Genomic DNA, 18,861 nt, shown 5'->3' on the forward strand with positions numbered 1-18,861 from the left:
CCTGCCTGCTGATTGTGATGGGGATCAGCATGTTGGCACACACACAGACTGTGTTTTAACCACGACCATTTTGTCGGATCCCAAAATTTAAGCAGAGTCAGGTTTGGGTCTTCTCTGGGGTTAGACGAGGATATGGGAGAGCCAAGAGGTTTTCCCCAAGGCTGGGCAGTCACGAGTAGCAGGGCATGTGGGTATAGGTGACTATGTAGTCCACTGGGCCCCTCCAGTGCTTTGGAAGCATCGGAGATGGAAGGCAGCTGTATGGAGTCCCCAGCAACAAGCTGCAGAATCTGATGAAGGGGATGGTGAATTATTTTGAGCCTGGTGGGCCCAATGCACTTCAGGCCATCAGAGCAGAGATGCAACATAGAGATGGACTCATGATCGAGGGGTGGACTTAGCAATGGACACTATTGCCCAGGTGATTCATGAGTGTGAACACTGCATACAGTCTCTCCTGCTCTGAAAGACTGTTACAAGAGATGGAGCCTGACATCATGGACCAGATGGACTCAGCAGCTTTATAGGGACTGGTCCATGCACTAAGATAAGAGTGCACTGAGATAAGAGTGATGGTATATTGAAAATGTGGGATCTGAGCATGATGTGAATGGTACGGAATAAGGGGTGGATAATGTCCTGGGTTCAGCACTAGCAGTCATTTTTCTCCTTCTTGGTAGCTGGTGCAGTGCTGTGTTTTGACTTTCAGCCTGGGAACAGAGCTGATAACACTGATGTTTTGGTCTGGCCAAGGACTTTGTGAGCCTCATGCTCTGCCAGGGAGGAGGGGAAGCCGGCAGGAAGCAGAGACAGGACACCTGATCCAAACTCACCAAAGAGGTATTCCATACCACAGCACGTCATGCCCAGGAGATAACAGAGTTACCTGGGGGTAAGGCTAGAGGATGGTGGGGTTGGAGGAGGTATCGGTCGGTGCTTGGTTGGGCTGGGGGGGGGGGGGGGGGGCAAGTTATTGGTTGGCTGGTGCTGAGATGTTGTATTCTCTTCCCTTGTTATTTCCTATTATTGGTGGTAGCAGTAGTGATTTATGTTATACCTTAGTTACTAAACTGTTCTTATCTCAACCCGTGGGAGTTGCATTCTTTTTGATTCTCCTTCCCATCCCTCCAGGAGCAGGGGGAGGCCAGAAAAGGGGGCGGGGGGAGTGAGAGAGCGACTGCTTGATTTGTGGCTTTGTTTAAACCACAACACCTGAGAAGTGTATTTCCTTTCCACAGCTGCCTTTGGTTGATACTGTGAACAATAAAAGCATTTTCCCAAGCTTGAAGTGCCCTGGCTAAGTCATACATCCTTATGACCTAAACTCTGGTGCAATATTGTGACCTTCCCCCCACATCTGTTGATTTACACATTTGTTCCTTGCCAGGTGACAAACACCTCTGTTTTCTCCTAGTCAATGAGCATAAAGCTTTGAGAAGCACTGAGGTATTCCAACACTTCCCAAATGTCATTTTTAAAGGTTGTGGAAGCACTGCAGAGACACTGCAAGCAATGACTCAGCTCCAAGACACCTATACATAAACAGAGAGAAAGGGGATAACCAATGGATACATAAATGCACCCAGCAGAAGAACCCAGCTGCTGTGGCTTTGGGCAATCTGTGAGAGCCGAGTGCTCCCTCCCACTGCCTTACAATTTTCATATGTTGTTGTTGTTCTTATAATTTTATATTGTTATTATTATTATTTGGGGAAGGGTTTAATATTTTTTCTTTTTTGCCTACTTATTATTCTCCAATAATATTGTATACCTATTTAATATTCTCCTGTTTCAGGGAGGAAGAAGCAGCATTTCAAAACACACCAAAGAGCAGTGGCCCAAATTCACCTCTAGGATTTCAATATAAAGTCTGTAAAACATACCAGGACAAAATGCTGTTGCTAAGCAGATGAACCCTCCTCTATCCGAAATTGAGTGAATGACACTAGCCCTGACTCTAAATGAACTGCATGCAAACGAGCTCTATAATGGAAGCCAGTGTTCAAGAACCAGAGCTTTAGCTAGAATGTGTAGTGTTATCTGTCTGTCTCTTTAACCAATTCTTAGTTCCACTTTACACTAAACATCAGGGTTTGAAATTTATTTGTCAGTATGGTTAGCAGCGGGTCCTCATGGAACATCCTTCCTCCTCCTACAAAAACAACCGACAAACTCTTCTGCACCCTTTACAAATTTCTCTGCCTTCATGCTCTTAGGGCCTTATTCTGCAAATCTGAAGCATAAAGAGCCTGATACCATTTGCATAACTCAGAAGAAAATGATGAAGATGCCAAACCATGGAAAACAAACAAATCAAAGCAACTCAGACACACCCCAAATGTGTTCTCATATTGCTCTGCTGAACTTGGAAAATGGAAAACCAGCTCTTCCCCTCTTGTGGCCTATGATGCTCCCCAGAAAGCCTACTTTTACTTCAGGTTTTACAGCAACTCATGATGACAAATGGTGAAGCGCAGTTAAGTCACACTTTTGCTCTCCAACTGTCTCCTTCCTGTAATAACCACTCAAGGCTGTGATGCAGCTTGAATGACGACCCCACTACATGGCCAGGGGTGCTGACAAACACAGACACGCTTGCTTGCATTCTCATTTCAGCCCTAAACAGAGGAAAACTGCTCACGACAGTGTCTCAATAGTCACTCTGTAACACCATGCAGAAAGAGGCAAGAAAGAAAGCGCTCTGCTGATCATTGCTTACCAACACAGGACTCCCCAGATAGAGAGTAGCTTCCATTGTCATGGAAACCGCTTCTGCACTCACAGTGGTACCACCCTGGGAGGTTAACACAGCGTGAATGGTTGTGACACTCAATGATCCCCTCTGCACACTCATCAATATCTGCCTCAGAGAAAAACACAAGCCAGCCAGGAAATTAATTGCCTTTGACACCAATGCTTTAGGTTTGGTTTTTATTTTACTTTACTTTACTTTGTACTTGCTGTTTTTTTCTTTTTAAGTCTTTCTTTAATAGATGGATCAACGTTTATTACGGTTTCAAACAACAGGCATGTAAAACATAACTCACATAATAACAACAATACAAAAGAACAACAATACATCATGGAATCTGATACTCACAAGACACTTGTTTACACCACAATTTGTTTAAAATACAAAGCAAACAGGCAGGGTTTTTTTTCTCTGTTTGTTTGGGGTTTTTTAAATCCAGAAGTTACATTTATCTCTGCATATACAGCATTGCAGAGCAGGTTCGCCACTGAAAAGGCAGTTTCAGCAATATTCCAGCCTTACAAACTGCCTGTCCCAGGACACCTGGGAAAGAAAAAACATTTTTTTCAGGATTTATGTTTCTGATTCTGATACTGGCAGCTCTCTGGTGCTTCAGGTGCTTAGAGCACTTTGCAAACACGATTTAATCTCTTTTGTTTATGTGATCAAAATAAGCACCTCATACATATAGAACAGCATGGGGCAAACAGAAAAAGCAGCCCACATTCCAGCTGCAACAGGACATGGAGCTGGAAAAGAGTGAGCAAATAACAGCAGTTCTGCAACAAGGGAAAGGTGCAGCAAGACAAGAACCTGCTGAGTTTCAGCACGTGCTGGGTTTATAAAGGATGTTGTTAAATGTCTCTAACACAATTAAGAGACCTCATAATTACCAGTAACCCTGGCTAATCCCTGCTGGCACCTGCCTGCTTCTCCCCTTTGAGCATTTTTCAGGCCATTTGTAGGTTTGTAATTAAATTAGCAAACTAATTATATATTAACCTTGTGGTAATTTAAGAAGCCATTATATTTTCATTCTTCTGTTTAGCTCATGCTATATTTTGGTAATATTTATTTACTCTAAATCTTGGACAGTGTTCAGCTGGGTACCTTATCAATGAAAATGAATCTCACGTTAGTCACAAATATTAGCCCTTTTTCAGCCATTGAGATTTTGTTCTTGGCAATTAGCACATTTAAAATATGCCTGAAACTGTTCACCAAACACATAAACATGGGCAAAATAGATTTCTAAACTGCACTGAGTTCTGCAAGTATCAAACATTTCATGCAAGATGCAAGACTGAGTTCAGGTTATTAAGTAACTCCAGAGCACAGCTTTTATCTCAATTTACAAAATACACCAATGTGGTTTCATGGACAGCAGTGGAGTCACGTTGATGTATGTTGAAACTGATTCCAGTGAAGTCTCCTTCAATTCCATTTTCTTACATATTAAAAGCAACACCACAGAAAAGCTCGATTTTTCCTCATTTATGTAACAATATTTATTCTTGTTGAAATATGGTTGAGAAACCTAAAGAAACCTAAATCCAGTTTTGTGCTCACCCTCACTCAGGAATGAGGCAAGTTATCTACATAACAGGGCTATAACCACTATTTATTTCTAGCTGTACTCAGCTTCCATCTAACAATAAAGTTTTTTAATGCTTTTAAGTCTGTCACTGCTGCCACCTTTTCTGTACTTTTTGTTTAGTAGAAGCTAATTTTAGTGTTAAAACCATCCTCAAATCTAGCTGTCTGTCAACAATGAGTGCTGCTCACAAACTCAGACACTTTCAATTCATTACAGCAAACAGATTTTATAACCATGATCTTTTCACATGTCATGGCTGAAGGAACAAGTTTAATCCTATTTGGAAAGTGAATGACTTTGCTATTGCAGGTCAACTGAAAATGAATCCTTCTTCTTGTTTTCTTTACTTCCCCAGTGTTGAATCAGAGAATATTCCTGTTTAAAGATTGCTTCCTTGGGTCAGTTCTGTACTGACCTCTATCCATTCAATTCTGCATTTTTCATTTACAAAATCAATAGTGTTTTCTTACAGTTCATTTCTAAACTTAAGCCCTTTGGAAAGTGTATTTGATTTAGGCTCCTGGTATAGGATGCTAATTGACTGGTAATTACTTTTCAGACAGCCTGTCTGCCAGGATACCAAAACTAAGAACTAGTTTACACAGTGGAAGAAGAGCAGCAAAAGCTAAAGCCTCTTGCAATTATGTCAGAAGAATAAAATAACACACAGTACTATTTCAAGGCTAGATGACTTGATTGTGACAGTACTGTATCCATCTATAGCTTTTGTCCAGTGATGTTTAGGGAAACACAAACCAACTTCTTAAACCAGCAGAGCTGTAAAAATGGGACTCGCTTTCAGTTGCAGAGGTTCTTCCTTTACTTCCCTGACCTCCTCAAGCCAATGGAGTTACACCAGCACTGCACTGCCCATGCCGGGCAGAGGGCAAAGGAAAAGCAGGGCTGTGCAGGCTGCTTTGGGAAGATCTGCCATGGGAGACACTACTGATACAGAAGCAACTAGCAAAAATCACTTCAAGCTTCTCCCTGCTACCTGCTCTCCTACCCCAGAGACATTCCCAGTTTAGAGGAGGTGCCCTGCTCCTCTCCAGGTTAAAACCAGAGCACCTTCGGGCTCCACAGCCCAGCCTTCTCCTGAATCCATGTGTGTGTGTGCATGTGCTGGTCTGATGGTGCAGGGAAGAGAAGGCGGAAGCAACACTCACTGCTTCTGCATCAAGTTAGTATTTCTTTGGCAACAAGTCTTTAGGAGCACCATGTAATACAATATGCATGAAGAGCATGAAACAGGGAAAACCATTAGTGGCTTCCCTACTTGTCTAATACCTCACAGTTTCTTATTCCTGTGTTTAAAATGATGTACATAAACACTAAAAGGGAGAAAATGATATGACTAGGTCTGTAAGCTTCTGTGATGCTGTGCATTATTTGCAGCATATGTATAAATGTATCTCTGCAAGTATAGGAAAACATTATGGATTTGTTTTAGAAATTCAGAAACATTTAAGGTGTTTTTAATACCAAGAGGGAACTGCAAATAACAGCTATATAAAATAGTTTGTCAGACATTGCAACATTACTTAGTACACTTAATACATCATTTCCATCTGGACATACCATGGCTTTTGAAAACATCTTTTTGAGGATTTTTTTTTGCATAGGAAGATGTTGCTATATATAACGGAATCAATTAATCTTTCTTCATCTTGGCTTTTCCACCTTGAGATCCTAGCACTATATTTGCATACATGCCTCAGGATTAATATCTTCCTGTCTATTTGGGGTTTTGCTATGGAATTTGAGCTATATATGTACTATTTGTGTGTTTTATGGGTGCAGGTGCTTACCAGAACACACTATATATACTTTCTCCATAAAGTTACGTTAAGCTGAAATGAAAGCATATATCTCTGACACGAGAGTGAAAGCAGCATAAAAATCATCATCATTCTTCAAAGGAGCACAGAAAAAACTGTTCAGAAAGTTTGCAATGGCACAGGCAAGAGGAAACAATGGGTGCTCATTTTCTGGCTGTGTCCCCATGTTTTAGGTCTTGTTCCCCCTCAATGCTCAAGCAAGCACATGGCTGTCAGGGCTCCAGGCTCTGCCCTCTCACAGCATCTTGCCATGGATGGAGGAGCCTTGGTCTGTACATGTACATCATCTTCACCTTGTTCTCCCACGTCTTAAGCCCTGCTCACAGTCAGTGAAAACACATTACCAATTGCCAAATGTGTGTAGGTTTTCTGTATACTGGCATTAATAGCTAGACAGTCTAAAGTGGAACAGGCAGGTTAGTATTTCCTTAGGAACTGACAATTTTCCATAACCTTAATGTGCCTCTGTAGTCTTCAGGTAAACATCTGCACCATCTTTGCATTAAGTGTAATATCTGTCACTTCTAGCTGTAATTCAACATAAGACATTGCTGCTCTTACCCCCGTGGACCTATTTTAGCAGGTTTTTCCCATTCAAGCATTCTTACAAGGACCATGCAAAAGGAAATCCAGTACAGACCGTTCCCATTGCCTGCTTTTACCCCACTCAGCTATGTGACTGTCATTAGTACAGAACTATTAATGGATCTGGCAAAGCTCCACTACTATGGCTTTGCAAAAGCCCAAAAAGGGCATATTTTGTGTTGTAAAGGCACCAGTTGTTTTTGAATAAATTATTACAGGATGTTAATCCTGTCCTTCAAGGACAGGTCTGTAATTTTTACTTTTAGCATCCCAGCTTCTTGCATTATTCATAAAGGTATTTATGCAGACAAGAAAAATAGGATAATTTACCTCAAAATAAAACATAATGGTTTCAGAATCCAGTGAAAAAGGAAAATTAAAATAATTCAATCTTTTCTAATGCCTCATCACATTTAAGTTAATGTGTGATAATAGTAAAACAGTTCAGTGTCACGTAATTGCTGGCAATTGACAGCTTCAGTGAGACAGAGTTTTATTATAAAAGTGTCTGTTCATCAAACCCTCACTGTGCTCTTTTTCATGAGAAAAAATATTAGATCCTTATCTTTAGCTCTCTGTTGATCAGGAGACCTATAAGCAGGAAAAGCTTGTACTAACAAGAAAGGAGCACCCAGTCTTAAGCTTCCTGGATTAAAATCATACCTGACAGTTAACTCTAGTAGTTCCAGAGTATCACAGCTTTGGTTTCCACACTGGAGGTTTTCTTCAATATAAAACCACCAGAAAAATTCAGCCAGCCAACCAAGGCATAAGTTACACGTAAAGTGCAACCTCTTCCCATCTCCTCTTCTCGCGTGAGCCTCACTTCCATGAGACAGAGATAGCAAGAAAGGGTTGTCACTGACAGCACTGTGCAAACTGCTTCCCTGCTGCAAAGGAGTCACTGAACTACTTCAAATAAACCCTGAAAGCAAAGATAACTACTCTGGATGAGCAGAGATGAAAAATTCTCTCTAAAAGAAAAACCTTCCCCTTCCTCTCTTTATGCCAAATTCAGTTCATGTGAGTGAATAATAATTCTACTGTTTTACATAAAGTGATATAAAGGCTGAATGTGATCCTTTATTATTAATTCTCGTACTGGCTATACAAGCAGATCTCTACATTAGCTTTGACAGCTGGCTATGATTATCAAGAAGGGCATGCATTTATTTATGAACATACAGAATAAAAGCACAAATCCATAAACACTGGCTGCCTGCATGACCTGCCAGGTTTGCCTAGTGCGAAGTAGAAGAGGCTACAACACTCTGGGTCTACAACCCAGCAAGCCTGGAATACCAGTGGTATGACAACAGTACAGCCACTGAGCTATGAAACAAATGGTGACTTAGAAGAACACAGATAAGCATATAATTTAGTTACCTATGAATAATGACTCACAACTCTTGCTTGTGGGGCCAGTTCATTCTTAAGACTACAGAGATACTAAAACCAGAAAAGACAGGAAAGCCATCTGCCTAAACCCTATCTAGTGACATTTCTAATGATCCCTTCCTTGTCTCAGAGCTGTAACTGTGATACAGATTTCCCCTCTCTCTGACTGAACCCAATAACAGGCTTTGGAATACTTGCTCAGGAAATTTTCCCTTGACATTTGGCCTCTTTTTAATTACTTCCATTTTAACTCATTAGGAGATTTTGGGCAAACAATCAGCACCAAATAACATATTCCTCTCTCCTCAGCAGTCACGGCTGTTATCACAGACAGATTTTAATCACATTATATTTATACTGGCCTTTGCAATTCCTTCTCAGGCAGGAAGAGTTTGGCCTGAAAAAATGCTACAGGCTTAGGTCCATTTTTCTACTTTGAGGACACAGCAGTAAACCATGAAACTTTAAATGTTTTGAGATAGTGAATGCAACTTAAATTAATGAATAATCAAACCCACACAACATTTTTAATGGTACTAAATGGCTTTTGGGGATGAAAGGTGTGCCCACCACACATTATAATTAAAGAACAGCTGTAACATGCTTTACTGTGTAATTCTGGTTGGTGTTACCAAGATTTTTAATCATCTGAAACTCGTGCAAATTTAGAATTATGAGTTTAACAAGAATAAATGGAACTAAATTACTATCAGAATAATAACACAGCCTAGTTGTACCAGCAATTTTTAAGATTAATTCTTTTAATTTATAACACCCAATTTACTGAATGAAATTCATTTTTAATACACAGTCCAAGATGATGTCTTTGTCAGTTTAGTGTCTCTCTCACACCCTCATATTCATGTATTTATATGCTAAATACACAGCACACTTGGAGTATGCAGCCTAAAGGTCCTGGATGGTTCCAGTAAATGTCACTTCACAGCTGAAGCTGAAATAAGTTATTTTCACATTTAAAGCTTGATGGGAAATGAGAACTGCAGCCAGACTCCTCAGTGAGAAACATGGCAGGAATAAACTACACAGGGTGAAGAACTATGTCATATTTACTGCTGCATTTCAGTTTCCGTTGCAAAGAGGATTTTAATTATGACTCCACCAGTCAGAAACAGATAGACCAACTTCACAATTAGTAGGTTAAGTTTCAAACTCAGACAGAGACTTTCTGCCAATTTGAGGCTTACAGTCTGTATGTCTCTCGTATCACTTCACCCTGACACTTTATTTTGACTCTTCCCATGCTTTGAAGAATACTGCCGTCATGCTTGATGGAGCTGACTTGGAGGGAGGTTTTGGTTTGCCAGCTCCTGCCGTTGCTGGACTGATGACTTACAATTCAAGACAAAAGTTCAGCTCATTGGCTACTAGTACCTTGTACCTGCTGGCAATATCTCCCCAGTTTTTCAGCAATGCTCCTCTCATACTCTTTTGACATTATGTTCTTCCTAAATGTACCAGAGTGCTTTGTCAGAACCCTGAATTGACTATTTTCCTACCTATTTAGGTATAAATAGTCTCTATGCTGAAGGTGACACATGTAAATCGCTCTGGTAGCATTTCTATACAGAAAGTCAACAGCAGACCACTGGTAAGGTGGTGTTTGTTTATATTGTTTTCTACAGCAGATTAGAGACATATCACGAGCAACTTACAGGTAAGATAACTAAGGCGGACACGTGCAGCCAAATGTCCAAAGTTGCCCAAAGCCAGTGTGTGAAAAGCTCCTCAATTTTGAAATTCCAGCCCACCATCCTATCATTTAGGCCACCATTTTTCTACTTCCTATATAGATGTTCTTAAATAACCGGGTATGGGCAAGGCCAACCTTCACTCCTCTCAAGACCTATGAACATGGGTTTTATTTTTGAAGTATCTTCAGTATCTTCACCCCTGATCACTAATTGAATTAAATTGTGATACTGGAGTTGTATCTGCATATATTATACATAAGAAGCCATTCAGAATATTAGATACTCAGAATAGAATAAAATGAGAGAACAAGTTCAACAGGAGAGGTCTGTCATGTCAATAGGCTGGAATCAGTGAAGCCCTCAGAACACAGAGGTACACTTCTACACAGCAAGGATTATGTAGCTTCAAAGGAAAATAAAAAAGTTCAAATATATCCCAAACAGAACAGGATTTTTATGCATAAAGCTACTTTAAGCCAGTTCAAAGCATAACTGCTGTAAATTCAGATTCATTTAATTTACAATGTCTGGTAAGACCATACTAAAAGCATATTACAGATTGCAGAATTACATTTCAGGAAATCTGTGTGGAAAAATACATTAAATATCTGATAAACAGATTAATATATCAATGAGAATAGAAAACAATTTTGACAATTGATTTTGGCACGCTGCAATTACAAGTTTGCACATTCCAATATCACAGCATTTAAGAAGAACTACCTAATAGCAATTTATGCTAAAACAAAAGAGTTGATGGAGGGCAGACAGCTAGAAAGCAGCTTGGCAAAAAAGGAGCTGGGGGTGCTGGTGGACACCAAATTGAACATGAACCAGCAAGATGGCCCTACTGCGAAGGTGGTGAATGGTATCTTCAGCTTCATGGGACAAACTATTGACGGCAGGTCGAGGGAAGTGATCCTTCCCCTCTGCTAAGCACTGGTCAGGCCACATGTGGAATGCTGGGTTCAGTTCTGGCTTTCCCAGTACAAGAGAGACGTGGTCATACTGAAAAGACTTCAGTGAAGGGCGCAAGGATGATTAAGAATCTGGAGCATGTCACATGAAGAAAAGCTGAGAGATCTGGGACTGTTCAGCCTGGAGAGGCAAAGGCTCAGGGAGCTCTTACCAGTGCACATAAATATGTGCAGGGAGGGTACAAAGAGGACGGAGCAAGGCTCTTTTCAGTGGAGCTCAGTGACACGACCAGAGGCAATGAGCACAGACTGAAACACAGGGGGGGTTCAGTCTGAACATCAGGAAGCACTTTTATTTCAAGAGTGACCAAGTGCACAGGTTGCCCAGAGAAGTGGTGGAATCTCCATCCTTGGAGATATTCAAAAACCATCTGGACATGGTCCTGGGCAACTGGCTCTGGGTGGCCCTGCCTTAGCAGCAGGGTTGGACTATATGACTTCTCAGTGGTCCCTTCCAGCCTCAGCTGTTGTGATGCTCTCTGATTCTGTCTTGGAAGGAATGCTCACTCCAAAGAAAACTGCTGAAGTAAACTGGATGCAAGCTGAAAACTGGTTCATCAGAGCTACAAAAGATCAATGTAACCTCTTATAAAACTGGACACCGACAAACAGCATTTTCTACCCAACATCCTAACTGTCTGCAATTCAGTGCACTGCACAGAATCATTCTGGTGAAACTGGCTCTAGGTATAAAAGCTTTGCTGATGAGCCTTATCATTATTATCCAATGTTAGTAGGCTACTTCAAGCACAATCTTTAGGTACAGTGCATAACCAATATATCACTCTACCTAGCACCTGAAATGCTCAAATTCAACATCAAAGAGTCATAGAAATAGCCTATTACTTTTATCTAGCACATCCTGTGACACAGAATAAATGCTCCCTACCATACACTGTTCGGTGATTTGCCTCAACCAATTTCAAACTAGTTCACATGATGAGTCCCCTTCCACTTTATTGGGAAGATTATACTGCAGCCCAAGAGTTCACAACATAGGAAGTTCTTTTGATTAGTTTGTGCCCTTCCATAATCAAATATGGTTCAGACAAAATAACACTTGTCAAAACAATCTCACTGCTAACAGGAGGCAGCAGCTAATGACAAAACGATAAAAAGCACATTTTCTTCCCTGTAGCTGGGGTGGGGGAATGTTGGCCATTCTCCTTAAAATTCATGTGTGTACCACTGAGCCAAAGGGCACAAGAAGCAAAGGCAAATTGCAGGTTTTGATTATGAGATTGTGCATGGCCCTATGGCACCCCTGAGAGTTTAATAATAATGAGAAATATTCTCAATTAGTCTTTTAAATCCTGCAATGATTAACAGCTTCAGAAAACCATTTTCATTCATACAGTAATAAACCCTCCCAAGGAAGCAAATCCTGAAACAAGCAGTGGAAAAAGAGCTCTTGAGATCGCAAGCAGAATGATGCAAAGTTCTCTGCAGCCTTCATCAGGGATGAAAATGGTTCAGGAAGTGCTGATCAACACCGTGCAAATGGTAAAAATTAATTCTTTTGGAGACTGTATGAAGGGTTTCACAAAGAGGATGAAATCTGTGGTGGGTCTTCCACACAGCATGCTGGATTGCAACTGCTCTCATTCAATGGAAGATCCTTATATCCCTGGGAATATATATATTTATTTCTGATAATGAGACGGGTACAAAAAAAGACCCAACACAAAAAGATATCAACTAAACAGAAAAATGGTTCTTTAAGAAGAAAAAATAACACTCCTGCATCACTTGGTCTATCTCCTTTTGTTCATAATGCAAGTAAAAGCCATCTCTGTTTTGGTCCGCTTGAACTACCTCCGGACCCAGTATCTTCCATCTGTCACTCGACCCTCCAGTGTAGTTATATTCACCCAGGTTCCTAACACCATCACGTCATGTGCACAGCCATAAAAAGCAGTTTGCTCCTGTGATTTCCCACGCACAACCCAGTATGTCTGAGAAATGTGAACAAAGTGTGCTTTCCCAGATAACTTGGGCAGCACCATATTCCACTGCACAAAATTACAAGTCAGAATGTTGTAAAAGATCTGTGAGCATTTGCTAAACAAACAGCAGCCCAAACATCCCACTGACACATTCAGAATGAAGGTAAGGATTCATCCCACCTGACTACAGATGCTCCACAACTGTCCTGTGCATCCTCAGACATCAATGAGCTGAGATATGGACTTTCAGAAGGTGATGATACTCACTCATATCAGAATTAGTTTAAATATTAAACCTATTGTTCTAAAGAACACATTTAAAAATTGCAACATTGACCTGTGCTTTCAGTCAAGCTAAAGAAACTAGCCCCTCGAAGATTAAAAATACTTGGTTTTGATTACAAGAAATGAAATATTCACAAATACTGAAGCCCATCTGAAAATGAAATCCCTTTTCTACATGCAGCTTATATAACTAAGCAGAATAAAGTACACCAGCAGGTATGAAAGAACAGCGCTGCAGGTGAAAAACTCAACAGATTCTCAGGATTGCAAGCTTCAGTCATTACTGTTACCCTTCTTTTTAAATACTGTAATAAGTTTTTCTGAATAAATAAGAAGTGACTGTTTCCTCAGCAGAAAACAAGCACTTTGAAAGCCACGCTCCCTCTTCCATTTTTTAATTAGAGACTGAATTTTTAACTTCACTAAACCATTACTTGCAGGCTTTGATCACATCCCATTTTTCCCAGCCTGGGTGCTGCTTCAGACATCAATAATTCCAATTAAACCAACTCTGAGATATGACTACATCATTTCACTAAGCAATTAAAAATGTGCAACTGAAATAAGAAGAAAATCCTGAAAGAAAAGCCAGGGAACTCATCAACTGTTAATAATACTAATAAATGCATTGCACTTTCATACCATCTGTCATCCTGTGATCTCAAAATACTTCCCAAGTATTAGGTCACATTACAACACTTTGAGTAAAAGTAAATACATAACCCCCCCCCTGGTTTTAGTTGATTATATGAAAGGGGTTTGCAAATTCAGGATGAAAATACCGTCATAACTGTTTATTGCATGAATAATATCTCCACTCATTAAAAACACATACTTATCCAAATTGGTTTTGTGCCCCCCTTTTCTTTGAATTAACTAAGTTTTATTATACCCAAGTTGAATGTAATTGATTTTCAACAGCATTTCCAAAGGTAGGAGTTTCTCATAATAGTTGCTTTTGCTATTTGAATACCACAACATAATTTACTCCCTTAAAATGCACCTATGTAACTGTTCTGCAAAAGCTGGCATCCAAAACTAGCTTTTATTGTACTACAAGGACCATTTTGAGCTTTGTAGAATCTCAGACAGCTACATGAGCTAAATATTAGTGCTTGGAGGGTTTGAGTGGTTCCTAGGACTCAGTGAATCTGGCTAGAAGAGTAAAATTGAGGATTACAAGCAAGAGCTACCTGAGGTTTAACACTGGTGCTACTACTGCCTCTGTGTTTGATCTTGAAAAGTTGCACTGCACTTCTGTTTATTTATAAGCAGACTCTACAGAAATCTTTAATAGCTCATCAGGGTATACTTCAGATGGTATGCAGATTAATGAATGAACATACACAATGTCAGTTTACAGAGAGTTTTTATATGTGCATACATGTGTATGCAGTCTCTGCTTCAGAGCTTCATTATCAGTGAAATGAGTTTAATATGTGGCACACAGGACATCACAACAGTAAGTATTCAAAAAAGTGGGCACCTCTCGAAAAAAAACTGTCCTATGTGTATTTATGCATGTAGGAGGAAGACTACTTTTGAGGAATAAAAGCACATCACTGCAAACATTTACACTGTTCCCTTTAGATTTTTTCCCTTAATTGCACCGGGCATGTTCCTTTTCACACAAGGACCATGTAATCTTTCTATGAAGACTACATTCTCCATCATGCACATTAGATCCAGATCAAAGACTGGGTAAGGTGAGCGGCACCAGACAATACAATGACTGTGACATGTCATATAGAAGGACAACAGCAGTGCTGGTGGTGTAGCCCTGAACATCAGAGGATATGAGCAAGAAAAGGGTTGGAGAGGAAGCTTTTCCACAATAGGAAGCATGACCTAACACACATTGGAAAGTGGAAATTGTTCGTAGGGCCATACAAAAGCACCAAACATATCTTACTCTGTAAATTTTAAATCACTTGAGAGTCAGTAAGAAAAGATGCTTGACAGTGGCTTAGGCAAATGGCCACTTTAAAATAGATGACTACTCCATAGTAGTAAAGCAAAGAGCATGCCACTACCCAGGAACTTGGGACCCCCAAACTGCATATAAAATATCTACTTTCCAAAAAGTAGATACTACTTTACACATACACTGATTATGAAATACAGCAGAGAAAAGGCAACTGGCAAGATTTGTGTTTCATATGGTTTTTAATATGTACCCACTTAGAAATTTTACAGAATGCCTTTTAAATTATTAAATACGGGAAAAAGATGCCTTCACTACTTAGGCTTCAGTTACACCACATACCACCGCCAAATTCACCAGTCTTTTTGATGCAAATCTGATTTTCTTTAAGTCAAAATACCTACTTTTCCTTTTATTTTTTTTTTCTCAAGAAGAGAAGAGGTCATTTATCATGCCCCTCCTCGGGACATTTTCTTGGCAAAACTAACTCAATTTTTCAGTAACTAAAATTTGGCCTCTGACTTCATGAATTTCCAGTCATCAAAATAATTTGAGTTCAAACCACATCACAGCTTGCTCATAGCTGTTCCAGAAATGCATCCATACACACATTTCAATTATAATTTGATCTAATATTGTCACTTCAGCTGCTGATAAAAAGTTAATGCATTAAGCTGTTGCCTTCATTTGGTTTAAAACAGTAATGTACATCATATTTAAAGCAGCAGCTCCTCCAGAATCATCCTGTTGGATTGATAAACACTGGGTACCAAGAAAGGTGAAAGGGGGATGCAGACAAGAAGGAATTGGAATAATAAGGGAGTATTTACAGTCCTCCTCCACTATGGTCAGCTCTGCCTTTTTGAAGCGTAGGTAAGAAAGAACCAGCACTACTGAGCAAACACAGGAATGTTAGGAGCTCACAGGAACATACTTAGTCAAATCCACAATCCTCCCTTTTTCTTCAGTTACTTTGATTTTGACCTCAAAATAAAACACTTGCATTCCTAGTACACTGCTACCTACCTTTCAATGACATTTCCTTCCTATGGAAAGGTGAACATTAAACTAAGAGTTATCTATTTTATTACAGTGCCATTGGCTAGCAGTCAGATACCAAATGGCATGTGCAGCCCCTTTTGCCTTTGAAAAAGAAAAACAGAAATGAAAAAAGGGGAGCAGGATGACATTATCCTACTGTCCTCTAGTTAAAGCAAAGACAAATCTGTTCCTGAGTTTTAAAATAATTCCTGAAGGTCCGAATTTCCAACTGATGACAATCACCTGTTGCTCATCCTATTCAACTCAAGTAAGCCACAGAGAATTAATTGTAACCTATATTCCCACAACAATCTTGATTTCCACAAAAGACATTAAAACCCCTTCAAGCAAAAATAGCAAGAGATTGAGATACATCTCACCCAGCTTCAGATGTCTTCAATGTCATCTAAATGTACATCCCAGACAGTCATCTGGTCCCCATTTATCATCAATGAGAGTTGGGTGCTTTCAGGCACCCAATTGATTGAACATCTACTTCAAATACCTCCTTAGGAGAAGATGCATTATGCATTAGAAATACCTATTTCTTGCCACTGACCATAACAAGTAGTTTAGCTGAGTACCTCAAAAGCAAACAGCCAGAATCTCTCCCATTAAAACAGGGTAAGACGAATTCTATTTTCATGCAATGATGGGACCATCTACATGAAGAGGAACCAGTGACAACTGTGCTGAAGGGGGTTGTAAATGTAAATCATTCATCAGAATCCCAAACTAACTCGGGCTGGCTAGGGTGTCGGAAGGTCTCTGGTCTGAGCTGCTGCATCCAGCAGGGCCTGCCATGAGGGCAAACCAATCTGCTCAGAGCTGCATCCAGGCAGATCTCGAACACCTCCAAGGACAGAAACCACACAACCTCCCTGGGCTTTTCCCATGGGGAAAAGTTGGAACCTCTCTTCTTCCAATTTGTCTGTTGTCTTTTGCACCCCCACCGCCCCCCTGCACTCCTGTAAAAAGCCCAGCTCCTTCTCCTCAGTAACTTCCCGAAGGTGCTGGGGAGCTGCTGTCAAGTCCCCTTGAAGCTGTGCCTTCTCCAGGCTGAACAAGGCCCTTTCTTCAGCCTCCCTCACAGAGCAAGTGCTCCAGTGCTGATCATCCTGAAGGCTTTCTGCTGATCAACCTGCAAGTTACCGATGGTTTTGGGATGACAAAACAATATCCCAGATGTAGCCTCATGAGTACTGAGTAAAGGGATAATCCCTGTTTTCAGTCTCCTGGCTGTACTCCTGTTAATATAGCCCCAGGCAGAAAAATTCCTTCTCTTTTTATGTGCTGCAGTTGCCACAGAGCAGCTGTCTCCCCCGGCCTGGTTTTCTCCAGGCAGCTCTCTCCTCCTCCCTGGCCACCAGAGGTATTTTAAAAGCCTATTTCATGTTCCTTCACTTTCCCCTTCGCTTGTAGCTCAGTTGTCACTGGCCTCCTCTTCAGATGCGTCCTCTTGAGATGGGATGTTTTCAGCTGTGGCATTTTTGCCCTAGAAGCAGTAACAACTGCAACAAGAGCACATCAGCTACGAGGAAGGGCTCCACAGGACCCTTGTGAGGCCGTTTGCTCAGCAAATGGAAGCTGAATTAGATCCTCTCCAGGGCAGTGTTGTTTGGCTGCCATGGAGGCAAGTAAGCTACTGGGGCTCTTTTGGTCTCTTTAATGGTCCAGCAGGAGACACTGGATGGAGGAAAACAGTTTGAAAGGTATGAAAACAATGCTTCTAACAATACTTTAAGGGAGATATATTTTACAATAAGCCCCTGCCTGCTTTTTATTTTATCTTTAGCCATTTTTATACCTTTCTGTTTCCTTTTTCCTTACCCCCCATCCCATCTTTTTTTTTTTTTCTTCTGGTATGGAATATAAAGTTCAGGTCCAAAGTAGAGCTCAAAAAGCTACAGCCTAGGGACAAGGAGGTATTCAGTACCTTTTGTTGGACACTCTGAGGCTTTGTCACAGGTAGGCTGATTTTTGGTTGCTCAGATTATCCCACTTTTCCCAGGTGGGAAAATTATTGCCACCCTTCCAAAGCCAAACAACCCAAACTTGCTCTGCTGGCAAATCACGAGCAAGCTCTCTGCCTTCTTGCTGGTGGCAGTGATCGTTCATCCCTCATTAGAATTCTTCTTTTAAAAAGACCTCTGCAACAGAGTTTTTGGCCTAAGCACTCCTTTTCTAAGGTTAGGCTAGAATCTTCTGAACTGCTTTAATAGCTTTCATATTTCATAACCTTTCTCAAAGTTTAAATTTTTACTTTCGTTTATATTGCTTTTAGTTAGAAGTGCCTCTTTTGAAATTGTTAAAATTATGCCATAGACACAAGGCAAGAACTGGGCTTCCTGGGAAGAACTGAATATTTTTGCATTTATTTTTCAGGGTAACTATGACTCTTAATTAAAAAAAAATTATTTTTTTTTAATTGCTTCCTCCATTAAGAGCCATTAAAATAGTGGACAGGATTTAAAGAAATCCCTTTACCAGTCACTGCCAGCCCTGGAATTATCTACAGCAGCTATTTCATGGCATAAAGTTATGCAGACAAGGACAAAGAGAAAGTGTCCTTGACCACAGATTTACTTTGTAAAAGGGGTAATTACCCAGTGAAAAAATTTTTAAGACCCCAACCCTGGCAATACATGTGAATACCACAGACCACACTGTGGGGCAAAAAAAGTTCACCTTCCTATCTCAAATTTGCTGAGCTTTCACCTCAGCCTAACAATTGTAAAGGTACCGTGGCCCCTAATGCAATTCCCACCCTGATGTGGATAGATACGGCCATACTTGAGTTTCCTGG

The 18,861-nt window shown here is 40.5% G+C and overlaps 1 protein-coding gene across 3 annotated transcripts in view; it reads right to left on the reverse strand.

Moving 5' to 3' along the window:
* NELL1 (neural EGFL like 1) overlaps nucleotides 1-18,861 on the reverse strand; it is a 289,435-nt gene that overhangs the window by 18,790 nt on the left and 251,784 nt on the right. The window contains exon 16 of one of the 3 annotated variants that reach the window (XM_062607250.1): nucleotides 2,720-2,794. The exons of 1 other annotated variant lie outside the window; for it this stretch is intronic. In XM_062607250.1, coding sequence (XP_062463234.1) covers nucleotides 2,720-2,794 — 75 coding nt within the window. Of the gene's footprint in view, nucleotides 1-2,719; nucleotides 2,861-18,861 lie in introns of all 3 variants that reach the window. One more of the 3 variants, XM_062607249.1, reaches the window with a different exon arrangement.

This window comes from Pezoporus occidentalis, unplaced genomic scaffold, assembly GCF_034315485.1.
Source record: "Pezoporus occidentalis ecotype Australia unplaced genomic scaffold, CSIRO_AGI_Poc_V1 ctg121, whole genome shotgun sequence".
Taxonomy (NCBI): domain Eukaryota; kingdom Metazoa; phylum Chordata; class Aves; order Psittaciformes; family Psittacidae; genus Pezoporus; species Pezoporus occidentalis.